We start from the raw sequence: 16,194 nt of genomic DNA, 5'->3' as shown, positions 1-16,194 counted from the left end.
TCCCAAATATGAAACTGACTGTCTGAAATAAGGAAATGTTGAACATCCTGAGTCAAGGCAAATAAATGTTTGAATACATATATTTAGAACTTTATAAAAAAGTGCCCAACCATAGCTTAGAGTGTCACAGAAAATAAGACTTACTTACCCCAGGACACTCATCTACATGTTGTAGAAAGCCAAACCAGTACTGAAACGAGAATCAGCAGAGGTAATGGTATATATAAGAGTATATCGTCGATCTGAAAAGGGAGGTAAGAGATGAATCTCTACGACCGATAACAGAGAACCCATGAAATAGACCCCGTAGAAGGAGATCATTGAATTCAAACAGGCAATACTCTCCTCACATCCCTCTGACATTCACTGCACGCTGAGAGGAAAACCGGGCTCCAACCTGCTGCGGAGCGCATATCAACGTAGAATCTAGCACAAACTTACTTCACCACCTCCATAGGAGGCAAAGTTTGTAAAACTGATTGGTGGGTGTGGTGAGGGGTGTATTTATAGGCATTTTGAGGTTTGGGAAACTTTGCCCCTCCTGGTAGGAATGTATATCCCATACGTCACTAGCTCATGGACTCTTGCTAATTACATGAAAGAAAACCCGGTAAAGGAAGTCACCATTAAAAATGGCTACCGCATACAATAAGGACACACCATCCATCCTCAATATACAGTATGCAAAATTTGAAAGGCTTACGTATTCCCTGATGGAAAGAGCTCCATACGACCGGTTATCGCATAAGTTATGCACAAATGTCATGATACAAACAACTGCTGAAACGCAACATGACAGCGATATATTGGAGGAAGCCAAGACAACAGAGAGAATAGTTCCAAGAACAGATATGAAGAAGAGGATATTGTCGGCCACTGCACCATTTCCCGGTGCCAAGAGCTACAACACATGGAGAGATTAAAATGGGATTTAACCACATTGTCAGATGAGAAGATTGACCTCATTGTGAAACATCACCCGGGGAAAATATTCCAAGAAACATTACGGCCTATGGGGCCTGTCGGAGCACAGCATCGACACTATCAAGCAGACAAGATCACGCAGCAAAATAGTTATGTGCGGGGGTTCGCGGGTCCCCCTGGATGGAAACTAAAGACACACCATTAAGCCTGCCGCATAAAAAACGCCACACTGGATATCAATGAAGCCGCATATGATTTATATGATGAAACAGGGCCCAAGGCCAATGCGAACCCATGGAAAATCAAAATGAAAAGTAAACCTGCAATCCAAGTGACTGGGCCCGACAGGTTCCCTCAAGAGACACCATTACTTTCTTCTATTAATGCTTGTTATGGACAAATGGACGTGGGGGCTGATTTCTTAATCTAGGAACAAACTATTAGTAAAGGCCCTCATTTACCGGTAAGATACTGATAGCAAAATTTTATTGCTAACATATGGTATGTTGACGATTTGTCTTTGTATTTTGCTTAGGTTTCAGACCGTTTATATAAGTTATGTATGGCATCTTGGGACGCAAACAAAAAAAAAAATCAACCTTCCTGATGTGGCTTTCGGATGGAGCCACAGAGAGGAGATAGCAGGACATAAGTCTTAATAACCCAGATGTAGTAAAGATAAATTAATATAAATGACATGAATTAGCCTTAAAGGGACATAAAAGAAGTTGGGATAGAGTCAAAATATTATAATATGTATTTTAATTAATTACTTTACCTGCAAATTTATACTGCAGTGCCTCGCCATTAACCCTTTCTTTTTAGTTTCTGAATTGTAAAGCTCCAACTCCGCCCACACAATTCCTTTTATGGCTGTATCTATGTTTATTGTTCTTTTGGTAAAATGCAAAAGTGAATAGGGATTATCTGCTGGAGCATGCCTAGAAGCTGTGAACTCAGTTGAAATAGAATGCCTGTGTCTAAACACCGATAAGAGGGGTGGAGTTAGCTGCTCCAGGCAGCTTAGCTATGTAATTAATTTTGCTTATTTTTGAAAATTATTTTAAAAATACTTGCCAGCAATTTTTAAACAATTTTTTAATGCAAACTATTCTCCCCTCTCTGCCCCTTTTATTTAGTTATAGGCAAGTCGCTGCTACAAAAAAAGCATAATTGATTTTATAATAAGGTACATATTTGAACCCTTTACAATGTCTAATTGTTTAATCAATGTAGGTTTTAGTGGTAATTTTTCTATGTTATATGCTAGTTATAAGCGAGCTAACCCCAACACCATCATCAATAACTTATTTTTTTGTTATAAGAGCCAAGAGGTCTTACCACTTGGGGTATGAATACTTTTCAACTAGTACAGCCCACATATCCTGCCCATAGATCTTAACAGCACCTTTTAACGCAGGATCATTCCTCCTATAGTTATAATTCAATCAATATTTTATAGGGTCGCCATTCATCATTTGTTAAGCTTTTCATACAAATACATAAAAGCTATGAATTGTTGAACTTATTGGAACACAGCAAACATTATTGGTTTTATTAAATAATCAGCAATATAAAGTAAATATTCACGTACATATGAAATGTATAACTTGTTGATAAGAATCTTGCTGTAAAACATCAAATATCTCAAAAAGCTCTTTAAAAAAAATACTGAAATATCGTAAAATGGTTCTGTGCCAAGAAACACTGTTAAACAGAGGTAAACACGTAAAAGGTTTATAAGTTAAAAAGCTTGTTAATTGGTAGATAAAGTATATGCAGATTCCAATTCTAAGTAATATTTTTTCTGAGCTACAACAGGGCAGGGTACTGAGAACATGCAGGTAAAGCATGGTTTTAGCTCATGAATATGCAACTTAAACCCAACTCAGGTTCTTCTTACCAGAAACGTAATCTGTACAGTTTCGGCATCCTTATTCTTACCTCAGACTCAAGTTCTGTGAAATTGCCCACAATTTCTCTGCATTCAACAACAAGGTCTTCCAAGTGGTCCTGTAAACATTCCATCTCCTAGGAACAGACCAGGTAAAACAAATTAAAGCCCTCATATAGTTTTAGTTGCAAGAGCTAAGATAATTATACAACTGTGGTAAAATCAGTAATGTTTACCTACAATGGAAGCTGATAAGTCAACCCAATTTCAGTACTAGTTTCTCACATTCAACTTTGTTTGTTAATTGTAGGTATATGGGCAGAGAAGGGCAAAGAGAAAGGATGTGAATTACTAAAGAAGTAAATAGAAACCCAAATATGTGAAGTGGAATTAGCAGGTGTGTGACAAAACTGCTGAGGTTACGTGGAAAAACAGTAATATGCATATAGACATTACCACATAAAAGATGTAAAGAGGTGGTTACTCTGGACATTAGAGAATGTATGAGGGGAAGAGAATGGTATGACGAATAGGAAGAGGAGAGTGGAGGACATTAATATGCAACAATATATCAGCCAAAGGGATATGAAGAGATATGAAACCCAAACATTGTATTTTGCGATTAAGACAGAGCATACACTTTTACAAAAAGTTTACAATTTACTTATATTTGCTTTGTTCTCTTCCTTGTTGAAGATATACCTAGGCAGGTGTCTTGAGCACTATATTGCAGGAAATAGTCAATGTGAATGGATAAAATTCTTGCAAAACTGCCATCATATAGTGCTCAAGACACGTGCTTGCTCCTGAGCTTACGTCCACGATTTTCAACAAATAATAGCAAGAGAACGAAGAAAATTAAATAGAAATAAATAAGAAAGTTGTTTAAAAATCACATGCTTTATCTGAATCGTAAAATAAACCTATTTAAAAGGAACTTGAACCCCAATTTATTTTATTTCCAAAACAAAATGCCATTTTTTGGTACAAGAATCTTCACTCACCTGACCAGGGTCTGTCTTTTCACTGCACCATTTTCCCAAGTCAGACATGCACTTGGCCTGCATTGCAGGATCTAGTTTCACATCCAATGCCCGCTGATGCAAGATGCGTTGTACTTCAGCACGACATTCTCGTGAAAGCTGAGGATAAGATATTAAAGACACTACATTAATATTAAAAAACAAACAAAAAAACACAATTTATGCTTAACTGATAAATTAATTTCATGGTGGTGAGAGTCCACGATCCATTACTCCTGGAAATTACTCTTCCCTGCCACTAGGAGACAAAGATCCCCAAAAGCTCTATAAAACCTCTCCCACCTCATTGGTAAACTAGTCTAATGTATAGTCAAGCAAATGTGGGTAGGAATAATAAAAAAATAACCAATAAACAGGGTAAGGTTTTGTGAACTCACTTCCATTAAAGAAAAAGAAATACATTTTTCAGGTAAGAAATTATGCAAAAAAAAGGAAAACAAAAAGCCCCAAAAGTTGAGGCTAAAAATCAAACTTTATTCAAATAATAAAAACAAGAAAACGGACAGCTGCTTCCAAAACAGAGTGGCTTGTCTGACTGGTTTCTGTCAATAGACCGTAATCATAGACTATGATTACTTGTTTTTATTTTTTGAATAAAGTTTGATTTTTTAGCCTCAAATTTTGGGACTTTTTGTTCTCCTTTTTTTTTGCTCTTTTTTGCATACCTTAGTACGGACTACAGGGATCCGTTTTTTCTGTCCCTTTTTGAGCTCTTCAAGTAACAGCCTTTTTTGCCTGACATCTACCACTATTTATTTGTGCCCTTTAAACCAGCACGTCATAAGAAATCTATTACCCAGTACAGGGAGGACTTGACTCGCAGTGTGCACCTATTAAAAGAGCCCATGGGAGGAACTTGTAAGCACACCGGATAGTTTGCCCGGCTTAGCTCTGTTTGATGAGCATTCCTGATCAGGAGACAGCGTGGGATGCAAGTCTGCACACGGATTGCTGTTACTAACGGGTGGGTTAGTGAAATTGAATATATATTTTGGCACTAGTTATCTAGGCAGCTACAAACGCTTTACGGTCCCCCTGAAGGTATTTATCATTGTGATGCCTGTGGGTGGTTCACGTATATATAATGCTATGGTCTCCCCATACTCACCCTCCATTTGTTTGTGCTTCTATATGGAGGTATATGAGGGATAGAGCCCTTCTGCACAGGATACTTATTGTGACCGCATTTCTAAGTCTCACCCACCCATTCTTCTACATTACAGCTTTTCTTCCACAAGGATTCTATGTAATAAGACATTTATGTTTATTATTAGTTTATCAACCACTTAATTTGCTCACCTCATATTTAAGCATCAATTAGGTTTGCCTTCATGCATGTGGTGAGAGTCCAAGATCCATTACTCCTGGGAACAAATGCCCAAGATGTGGAGTCCACGAGTAACCCAAACAATAAATTTAGATGAGTTTTTTTTCTTTCATGTAATTAGCAAGAGTCCATGAGCTAGTGGCGTATGGGATATACATTCCTACCAGGAGGGGCAAAGTTTCCCAAACCTCAAAATGCCTATAAATACACCCCTCACCACACCCACAAATCAGTTTTACAAACTTTGCCTCCTATGGAGGTGGTGAAGTAAGTTTGTGCTAGATTCTACGTTGATATGCGCTCCGCAGCAGGTTGGAGCCCGGTTTTCCTCTCAGCGTGCAGTGAATGTCAGAGGGATGTGAGGAGAGTATTGCCTATTTGAATGCAATGATCTCCTTCTACGGGGTCTATTTCATAGGTTCTCTGTTATCGGTCGTAGAGATTCAACTCTTACCTCCCTTTTCAGATCGACGATATACTCATATATATACCATTACCTCTGCTGATTTTCGTTTCAGTACTGGTTTGGCTTTCTACAACATGTAGACGAGTGTCCTGGGGTAAGTAAATCTTATTTTTTGTGACACTCTAAGCTATGGTTGGGTGCTTTTTTATAAAGTTCTAAATATATGTATTCAAACATTTATTTGCCTTGACTCAGGATGTTCAACATTCCTTATTTTCAGACAGTCAGTTTCATATTTGGGATAATGCATTTGAATCAATAATTTTTTTCTTACCTTAAAAAATTTGACTTTTTCCCTGTGGGCTGTTAGGCTCGCGGGGGCTGAAAATGCTTCATTTTATTGCGTCATTCTTGGCGCAGACTTTTTTGGCGCAAAAAATCTTTTCTGTTTCCGGCGTCATACGTGTCGCCTGAAGTTGCGTCATTTTTTGACGTTCTTTTGCGCCATAAATGTCGGAGTTCCGGATGTGGCGTCATTTTTGGCGCCAAAAGCATTTAGGCGCCAAATAATGTGGGCGTCTTATTTGGCGCTAAAAAAATATGGGCGTCGCTTTTGTCTCCACATTTTTCATTGCTTCTGGTTGCTAGAAGCTTGTTCTTTGGCATTTTTTCCCATTCCTGAATTTGATCAATTTTGCTTTATATGTTGTTTTTTCTCTTACATATTGCAAGATGTCTCATGTTGCATCTGAGTCAGAAGATACTTCAGGAAAATCGCTGCCTGGTGCTGGAACTACCAAAGCTAAGTGTATTCCTGTTCCTGGTGCTATTTCTGAAGTAATTTCCAGGGAATGGAATAATTTGGGTAATTCATTTACTCCTTCTAAACGTTTTAAGCAATTATATCCTGTGCCGTCTGACCGATTAGAGTTTTGGGACAAAATCCCTAAAGTTGATGGGGCTATCTCTACCCTTGCTAAACGTACTACTATTCCTACAGCAGATGGTACTTCCTTTAAGGATCCTTTAGATAGGAAAATTGAATCCTTTCTAAGAAAAACTTATTTGTGTTCAGGTAATCTTCTTAGACCTGCTATATCTTTGGCGGATGTTGCTGCAGCTTCAACTTTTTGGTTGGAAACTTTAGCGCAACAAGTAACAGATCATGATTCTCATAACATTATTATTCTTCTTCAACATGCTAATAATTTTATCTGTGATGCCATTTTTGATATTATCAGAGTTGATGTCAGGTTTATGTCTCTAGCTATTTTAGCTAGAAGAGCTTTATGGCTTAAAACTTGGAATGCTGATATGTCTTCTAAATCGACTCTACTTTCCCTTTCTTTCCAGGGTAATAAATTATTTGGTTCTCAGTTGGATTCTATTATCTCAACTGCTACTGGTGGGAAAGGAACTTTTTTACCACAGGATAAAAAATCTAAGGGTAAAAACAGGGCTAATAATCGTTTTCGTTCCTTTCGTTTCAACAAAGAACAAAAGCCTGATCCTTCATCCTCAGGAGCAGTTTCAGTTTGGAAACCATCTCCAGTCTGGAATAAATCCAAGCCTTCTAGAAAAGCAAAGCCAGCTTCTAAGTCCACATGAAGGTGCGGCCCTCATTCCAGCTCAGCTGGTAGGGGGCAGGTTACGTTTTTTTTAAAGAAATTTGGATCAATTCTGTTCACAATCTTTGGATTCAGAACATTGTTTCAGAAGGGTACAGAATTGGTTTCAAGATAAGACCTCCTGCAAAGAGATTTTTTCTTTCCCGTGTCCCAGTAAACCCAGCGAAAGCTCAAGCATTTCTGAAATGTGTTTCAGATCTAGAGTTGGCTGGAGTAATTATGCCAGTTCCAGAACAGGGGCTGGGGTTTTATTCGAATCTCTTCATTGTACCAAAGAAGGAGAATTCGTTCAGACCAGTTCTGGATCTAAAAATATTGAATCGTTATGTAAGGATACCAACATTCAAAATGGTAACTGTAAGGACTATCCTGCCTTTTGTTCAGCAAGGGCATTATATGTCTACAATAGATTTACAGGATGCATATCTGCATATTCCGATTCATCCAGCTCACTATCAGTTTCTGAGATTCTCTTTCCTGGACAAGCATTACCAGTTTGTGGCTCTGCCGTTTGGCCTAGCAACAGCTCCAAGAATTTTTACAAAGGTTCTCGGTGCCCTTCTGTCTGTAATCAGAGAACAGGGTATTGTGGTATTTCCTTATTTGGACGATATCTTGGTACTTGCTCAGTCTTCACATTTAGCAGAATTTCATACGAATCGACTTTTGTTGTTTCTTCAAGATCATGGTTGGAGGATCAATTCACTAAAAAGTTCATTGATTCCTCAGACAAGGGTAACCTTTTTGGGTTTCCAGATTGATTCAGTGTCCATGACTCTATCTTTGACAGACAAGAGACGTCTAAAATAGATTTCAGCTTGTCGAAACCTTCAGTAGCCTTATGCATGGAAATTCTAGGTCTTATGACTGCTGCATCGGACGCGATCCCCTTTGCTCGTTTTCACATGCGACCTCTTCAGCTCTGTATGCTGAACCAATGGTGCAGGGATTACACAAAGATATCTCAATTAATATCTTTAAAACCGATTGTACGACACTCTCTGACGTGGTGGACAGATCACCATCGTTTAGTTCAGGGGGCTTCTTTTGTTCTTCCGACCTGGACTGTAATTTCAACAGATGCAAGTCTTACAGGTTGGGGAGCTGTGTGGGGGTCTCTGACGGCACAAGGGGTTTGGGAATCTCAGGAGGTGAGATTACCGATCAATATTTTGGAACTCCGTGCAATTTTCAGAGCTCTTCCGTCTTGGCCTCTTCTGAAGAGAGAATCGTTCATTTGTTTTCAGACAGACAATGTCACAACTGTGGCATACATCAATCATCAAGGAGGGACTCACAGTCCTCTGGCTATGAAAGAAGTATCTCGAATTCTGGTTTGGGCGGAATCCAGCTCCTGTCTAATCTCTGCGGTTCATATTCCAGGTATAGACAATTGGGAAGCGGATTATCTCAGTCGCCAAACGTTGCATCCGGGCGAATGGTCTCTTCACCCAGAGGTATTTCTTCAGATTGTTCAAATGTGGGAACTTCCAGAAATAGATCTGATGGCTTCTCATCTAAACAAGAAACTTCCCAGGTATCTGTCCAGATCCCGGGATCTTCAAGCGGAGGCAGTGGATGCATTATCACTTCCTTGGAAGTATCATCCTGCCTATATCTTTCCGCCTCTAGGTCTTCTTCCAAGAGTAATCTCCAAGATTCTGAAGGAATGCTCGTTTGTTCTGCTGGTAGCTCCAGCATGGCCTCACAGGTTTTGGTATGCGGATGTTGTCCGGATGGCCTCTTGCCAACCGTGGACTCTTCCGTTAAGACCAGACCTTCTGTCGCAAGGTCCTTTTTTCCATCAGGATCTCAAATCCTTAAATTTAAAGGTATGGAGATTGAACGCTTGATTCTTGGTCAAAGAGGTTTCTCTGACTCTGTGATTAATACTATGTTACAGGCTCGTAAATCTGTATCTAGGGAGATATATTAGAGTCTGGAAGACTTACATTTCTTGGTGTCTTTCTCATCATTTTTCCTGGCATTCTTTTAGAATTCCGAGAATTTTACAGTTTCTTCAGGATGGTTTAGATAAAGGTTTGTTCGCAAGTTCCTTGAAAGGTCAAATCTCTGCTCTTTCTGTTCTTTTTCACAGAAAGATTGCTAATCTTCCTGATATTCATTGTTTTGTACAAGCCTTGGTTCGTATAAAACCTGTCATTAAGTCAATTTCTCCTCCTTGGAGTTTGAATTTGGTTCTGGGGGCTCTTCAAGCTCCTCCGTTTGAACCTATGCATTCATTGGACATTAAATTACTTTCTTGGAAAGTTTTGTTCCTTTTGGCCATCTCTTCTGCCAGAAGAGTCTCTGAATTGTCTGCTCTTTCTTGTGAGTCTCCTTTTCTGATTTTTCATCAGGATAAGGCGGTGTTGCGAACTTTTTTAAAATTTTTATTTAAGGTTGTGAATTCCAACAACATTAGTAGAGAAATTGTGGTTCCTTCATTATGCCCTAATCCTAAGAATTCTAAGGAGAAATCATTGCATTCTTTGGATGTTGTTAGAGCTTTGAAATATTATGTTGAAGCTACTAAGACTAGGTCAGTTTCTACTTCCTGGGCGTTTAGGAATGAAGCTTCGGTTGATCAGATTTGCAAAGCAGCAACTTGGTCTTCTTTGCATACTTTTACTAAATTCTACTATTTTGATGTGTTTTCTTCTTCTGAAGCCGTTTTTGGTAGAAAAATACTTCAGGCAGCTGTTTCAGTTTGATTCTTCTGCTTATAATTTCATTTTTTTTCATTATAAGATTTAAACTTTATTTTGGGTGTGGATTATTTTCAGCAGGAATTGGCTGTCTTTATTTTATCCCTCCCTCTCTAGTGACTCTTGCGTGGAAGATCCACATCTTGGGTAGTCATTATCCCATACGTCACTAGCTCATGGACTCTTGCTAATTACATGAAAGAAAACATAATTTATGTAAGAACTTACCTGATAAATTCATTTCTTTCATATTAGCTAGAGTCCATGAGGCCCGCCCTTTTTGTGGTGGTTATGATTTTTTTGTATAAAGCACAATTATTCCAATTCCTTATTTTTTATGCTTTCGCACTTTTTCTTTTCACCCCACTTCTTGGCTATACGTTAAACTGATTTGTGGGTGTGGTGAGGGGTGTATTTATAGGCATTTTGAGGTTTGGGAAACTTTGCCCCTCCTGGTAGGAATGTATATCCCATACGTCACTAGCTCATGGACTCTTGCTAATATGAAAGAAATTAATTTATCAGGTAAGTTCTTACATAAATTATGTTTTTTTTTAAATATGCACTTAAAAATGACCCACAGGCAAAAAACATTAAGCTAAGACCAATGCCTAAAGGACTTTGCTACCTAGGGCTGCCTTAGAAGAAGCAAAAACATTAAAATGGTACAATTTAGAAAAAATTATGAAAAAACGACCAAATTGCTGCCTTGCCGTTTAGGTGGAGGTTGTCCCACCTCCAAGTAAGGTTTATGAATCAAGAAATTCAAGCCAAGGAAATGGCAGTAGCTTGCTGCCCTCTCTTAGAACCTAAAAAATAAACAGACTAGAAGTTTGTGTAAAATCTTTTAGTAGCATCAACCTACCCAACACTTTAAGGACCTAACCACGTCCAAATTGTGAAGAAGCCTTTCTGAAGAATTCTTAGGATTAAGACACAAAGAAAGAACAACAATTCGTTGATTTATTTAGTTTGAGTACATAACCTTAGTCAAAATGTCAAATTTGGTTCTTAAAACTGCCTTATCCTGAAGAAAAATAAGATAGATAATCACAAGAGCATACTATTCAGAAACTCTTCTGGAAGAGATAGCCAAAAGAAACAAAACCTTCCAAGAAAGAAGTTGAAAGTGATGGTAGATTTTCCCCTTTTTAAACTCAGATTTGGAATGTTAGTAATATTTTAGATGGAGTTTAATTCATCAGTTGTAATGAAGATGCCCAATAACTTACTTTTTAATCTAGATATGAAATTCAAATACCCTGCACTCCACCACCCACTTTAAAAGTAAATTTTTCTTTGAGTTAATCAGTGCTCTAGCTACAACTAAAGTGCCATATGGGGAGAGCGCTGATTGCAGAACAATTCAAACCGTTAGCTCACAGAAAACTGGTCGGCAGAGCATGGGGAATTTGAATTTTATACCTATATTAATAAGTTAGTTACAGTACATCTTAATTATAATCTGATGAATTAAACCCCATCAAAAATATCACTAACAATCCGGATCTGTTTTTACAAAGGACAGAGAGTTTACCATCACTTTAATATCCACTTTATGCATAAGCTCAAAAAGGTATAGCCTGCAAAACCTTCAATACCAAAGTAAAATTCCAAGGTGGAGAAATTGGCTTAATAACTTTAATACGAACCAAAGCCTGAACAAAACCATGAATATCAGAAAGATTAGCAATCTTCCTATGAAACCAACCTTAAAGAGCTGAAATCTGCCCTTTCAAAGAACTGACAGACAGACCCTTATACCAATCATGTAAACTGCAGAATTATAGGAATTCTGAAGGCATATAAGAAAAACCATGATCCACACACCAAGAAAACTTAAATTATGCTTACCTGATAATTTTCTTTTCTTCTGACGGGAAGAGTCCACAGCTGCATTCATTACTTTTGGAATTCAGAACCTGGCCACCAGGAGGAGGCAAAGACACCCCAGCCAAATGCTTAAACACCTCCCCCACTTCCCTCATCCCCCAGTCATTCTGCCGAGGGAACAAGGAACAGTAGGAGAAATATCAGGGTAAAAAGGTGCCAGAAGAACAAAAACTAAAATACGGCTGCCCCATAAATAAGCACAGGCGGGGAGCTGTTGACTCTTCCCGTCAGAAGAAAAGAAAATTATGAGGTAAGCATAATTTAAGTTTTTCTTCTTAAACAGGAAGAGTCCAGGGCTACATTCATTACTTTGGGGAAAACAATACCCAAGCTATAGAGGACACTGAATGCAAGGGCACCACAGCCTGGAATAACCCAACACCCTACAAAAAACTAACACTTAGAACAAGGTTAAAAAAAACCCTGAAAGGGCCCAGTAACTGCCCATCAGTTAAATAACCTACAAGGCCAAACGAGAGACCACTCAGATCCCTAGAACCATTGAGCACAAAAAGCCCCCAAGGAGCCAAGACCCGCGATCCCACAGAATTAACCCCCGACCTGAAGGAAGAACCTCACCAATCCCTGAGGTGGAAAACGGAGGACCTAGAAGATGACAAAAGGACCACAGACTAAAGAAAGAAACCTCAAAACGACTAAGCAAACCCAAATTTGCTAAAGACAACCACCCAGGGAAAAACTCCCTAGGAGGACAAAAACCAGGGATCAAAACTAGACCTAGAAAGCTTGATCACGAGAAAAACCCATGGACTATCCTCAGATCTCTGACTCAACACCATATGAAGTATGGCGCCACCAGCTCCTCAATGTACCCTAGTCTAACAAACACAGTAGCTAAACTAGTTCAGAAAAAGGAAACCCTTATAAAACGAAGAAAATTCTGAACTCGCAGACAAGGACGTTATCCTATCAGAGAAAGGTGCTCTCACGTAGCCACCTCTGAACAAGAACTCACTGAACTCCAGCCTCAAGCCAACACGGGAGACCACCCACAGAGACTGCCGAAAAATATCAACATTTCCCAGTAGCACCCAGACAATGGCCCAACAGAGCAGCCAGCTCCCCGAAACCCCTCTAAGATAACGGACCAAGTCTAACAAATTGGCAACGTCCGGATACAAACAATACAAAAATCTCCAAACCACACCTCAGAAGAAAAAAAGGAGGGCCTGAAAGGAACGAACCGATGAGAGAATAACTCTAACCAACGCTTAAATTAGCTTGTCAGAACATAAAAACTGCATGCTCGGGATTCAGGGCCCCTACACAGCTTCCTTCCTAAGAAGCAACCACTTCCAACAAGGGAGATAGGACACTGAACAGAATCCCAGAGCCAGAATCCAGCCCCAAGAACTCATGCACACAAGGACGGCAGACACCTGTGGAGATGAGGAGAGCTATGAGGCCTCATGGAAACTAACTCTGCAAGGACCTCCCCAAAAGAAGGGGAACGTAAAGGAACCGCTTCCCCAGCCAGAGGCCTGGCAAAGAGAGAGATATGGTAAAAACCATTGAAAAGTACCGACCGCTCAGGTGAAAAAAAACAACCACAAGCCCACATCAAGGTGCAAAAGCTGCTCAACAACAGCCGCCTCGCCTGAGAGACAGAAAAACTAGCCCTCAGACAGATGCCAAATCGTCCCTGATGGGACAAGCGGAAGTTGCAAAACCAAAAAGGTTTGAGCTGAACCGCCTAGGACCGAGCCAGATCCGGACTCCGAAATCTGAAACAAGAGAAGACCATAAGCCAGACCCCAGAACCAGAGACCGGTCTATGTTCTAACCCCTGAGGAACAATCAAGTGACCTCATACGGAGGAGAGCACACTGGGCAGTGCATCCCACATCCCAATGTCGATGGACATTGGACTCTCGAAAAGATTTAGACCAAGAGGCCAAGACCACCTCTTAACAGGTCTAAAAAGAGGGCAACCAGCACCCTGAGGTGCAACTGGTTCTAGGACCCTCTGCTGCAAATCCAAAGATCTCAGAGAGTCGAAAGGGAACACTCCCCTCTAAACTACGGGTACAAGGGACAGGCTCCGAACCAGTCCGAAGGATGAGAAGACGCTAAAGTCTCCAAAAGACCCTTACAGGGTCAGCCTCACGGAAATCGTGTACTTCACAGGAAAAAACAGTGGGAGCCTCAACTCCTGGCAGACAAGTCGACCAAGGAAAATGACAAAGGGAAAAACAAAGGGGAAGAACCCCAACCCCTGCGCTCCTATAGACGAGCGAAACATAGTAAAGGAGGAAGAAAAAAGTAAATTTATGCTTACCTGATAAATAAATTTCTTCTATGGTATGACGAGTCCACGGATTCATCCTTTACTTGTGGGATATTATCCTCCTGCTAACAGGAAGTGGCAAAGAGCACCACAGCAGAGCTGTCTATATAGCTCCTCCCTTAGCTCCACCCTCCAGTCATTCGACCGAAGGTACAGGAAGAAAAAGGAGAAACTACAAGGTGCAGAGGTGACTGAAGTTTAAAATAAAAAAATATAATCGGTCTTAAAATGACAGGGCGGGCCGTGGATTTGTCGTACCATAGAAGAAATCAATTTATCAGGTAAGCATAAATTTACTTTTTTTCTATAAGTTATGACGAGTCCACGGATTCATCCTTTACTTGTGGGATACAATACCAAAGCTACAGGACACGGATGAATGGGAGGCACCACTGCTTGAAGAACCTGTCTCCCAAAAATAGCCTCCGAAGAAACAAAAAGTATCAAATTTGTAAAATTTTGAAAAGGTATGAAGCGAAGACCAAGTCGCAGCCTTACAAATCTGTTCAACAGAAGCATCATTTTTAAAAGCCCATGTGGAAGCCACCGCTCTAGTAGAGTGAGCTATAATCCTTTCAGGAGGCTGCTGTCCAGCAGTCTCGTATGCCAAACGGATGATGCTTTTCAGCCAAAAAGAAAGAGGTAGCCGTAGCTTTTTGACCTCTACGTTTTCCAGAATAGACAACAAACAAATAAGACGTTTGACGGAAATCTTTGGTTGCTTGCAAGTAAAACTTCAAAGTACGAACCACGTCCAAGTTGTGCAACAGACGCTCCTTCTCAGAGGAAGGATTAGGACACAGAGAAGAAACAACAATTTCCTGATTGATATTCCTATTAGTAACAACTTTAGGAAGGAATCCAGGATTGGTACGCAAAACCACCTTATCAGCATGGAAAACAAGATAAGGCGAGTCGCATTGGAATGCAGATAATTCAGAAACTCTTCGAGCCGAAGAGATAGCAACTAAAAACAGAACTTTCCAAGATAGAAGCTTAATATCTATGGAATGCATAGGTTCAAACGGAACCCCTTGAAGAACTTTAAGAACTAAATTCAAACTCCATGGCGGAACAACAGGTTTAAACACAGGCTTAATCCTAACTAAAGCCTGACAGAACGACTGAACGTCTGGAATCTGCCAGACGCTTGTGCAGTAGAATTGATAAGGCAGATATGTCCCTTTAAGGAACTAGCTGATAGCCCCTCCTCCAATCCTTCTTGGAGAAAGGACAAAATCCTGATCTTACCCCATGAGTAGCCTTTGGATTCGCACCAATAAAGATATTTACGCCATATCTTATGATAAATTTTCCTAGTGACAGGCTTTCGAGCCTGAATCAAGGTATCTATGACCGACTCCGAGAAACCGAAAATTCTGGGAGCTGTGGCCAACCCGAAGGGAAGAGCCACAAACTGGTAATGCTTGTCCAGAAAGGCGAACTTGAGGAACTGGTGATGATCTTTGTGGCTAGGGATGTGTAGATACGCATCCTTTAAGTCCACGATGGTCATATATTGAGCCTCCTGGATCATTGGTAAAATAGTCCGAATGGTCTCCATCTTGAAGGATGGAACTCTTAGGAATTGGTTTAGGACCTTGAGATATAGAATTGGTCTGAAGATTCCCTCTTTTTTGAGAACCACAAACAGATTGGAGTAGAACCCCTGCCCCTGTTCTGTTTTCGGAACTGGGCAGATCACTCCCATGGTATATTGGTCTTCTACACAGCGTAAGAACGCCTCTCTTTTTGTCTGGTTTACAGACAATTGACAAAGATGGAATCTCCCCCTTGGAGGAGAATCTTTGAAATCTAGAAGATACCCCTGGGTTACGATTTCTAAAGCCCAGGAGTCCTGAACGTCTCTTGCCAAAGCCTGAGCAAAGAGAGAAAGTCTGCCCGCTACTAGATCCGGTCCCGGATCGGGGGCTACCCCTTCATGCTGTCTTGGTGGCAGGAGCAGGCTTCTTGGCCTGTTTACCCCTTGTTCCAAGTCTGGTTAGGTCTCCAGACTGACTTGGATTGAGCAAAATTCCCCTCTTGCTTTGCAGCAGGGGAAG

General features: G+C 40.2%; 1 protein-coding gene across 1 annotated transcript in view; it reads right to left on the bottom strand.

Moving 5' to 3' along the window:
• Window positions 1-16,194, bottom strand: part of GLG1 (golgi glycoprotein 1) — a 447,209-nt gene that overhangs the window by 136,299 nt on the left and 294,716 nt on the right. Inside the window, exons 6-7 of the mRNA XM_053719464.1 lie at window positions 3,823-3,960; window positions 2,869-2,955 (exon numbers count right to left, since the gene is read on the bottom strand). Coding sequence (XP_053575439.1) covers window positions 2,869-2,955; window positions 3,823-3,960 — 225 coding nt within the window. The remainder of the gene's footprint in view (window positions 1-2,868; window positions 2,956-3,822; window positions 3,961-16,194) is intronic.

Source organism: Bombina bombina, chromosome 1, assembly GCF_027579735.1.
Source record: "Bombina bombina isolate aBomBom1 chromosome 1, aBomBom1.pri, whole genome shotgun sequence".
Classification (NCBI taxonomy): Eukaryota; Metazoa; Chordata; class Amphibia; order Anura; family Bombinatoridae; genus Bombina; species Bombina bombina.
Note: the sequence above shows the minus strand (reverse complement) of the source record. Positions and strands in the feature narration are given on the sequence as shown.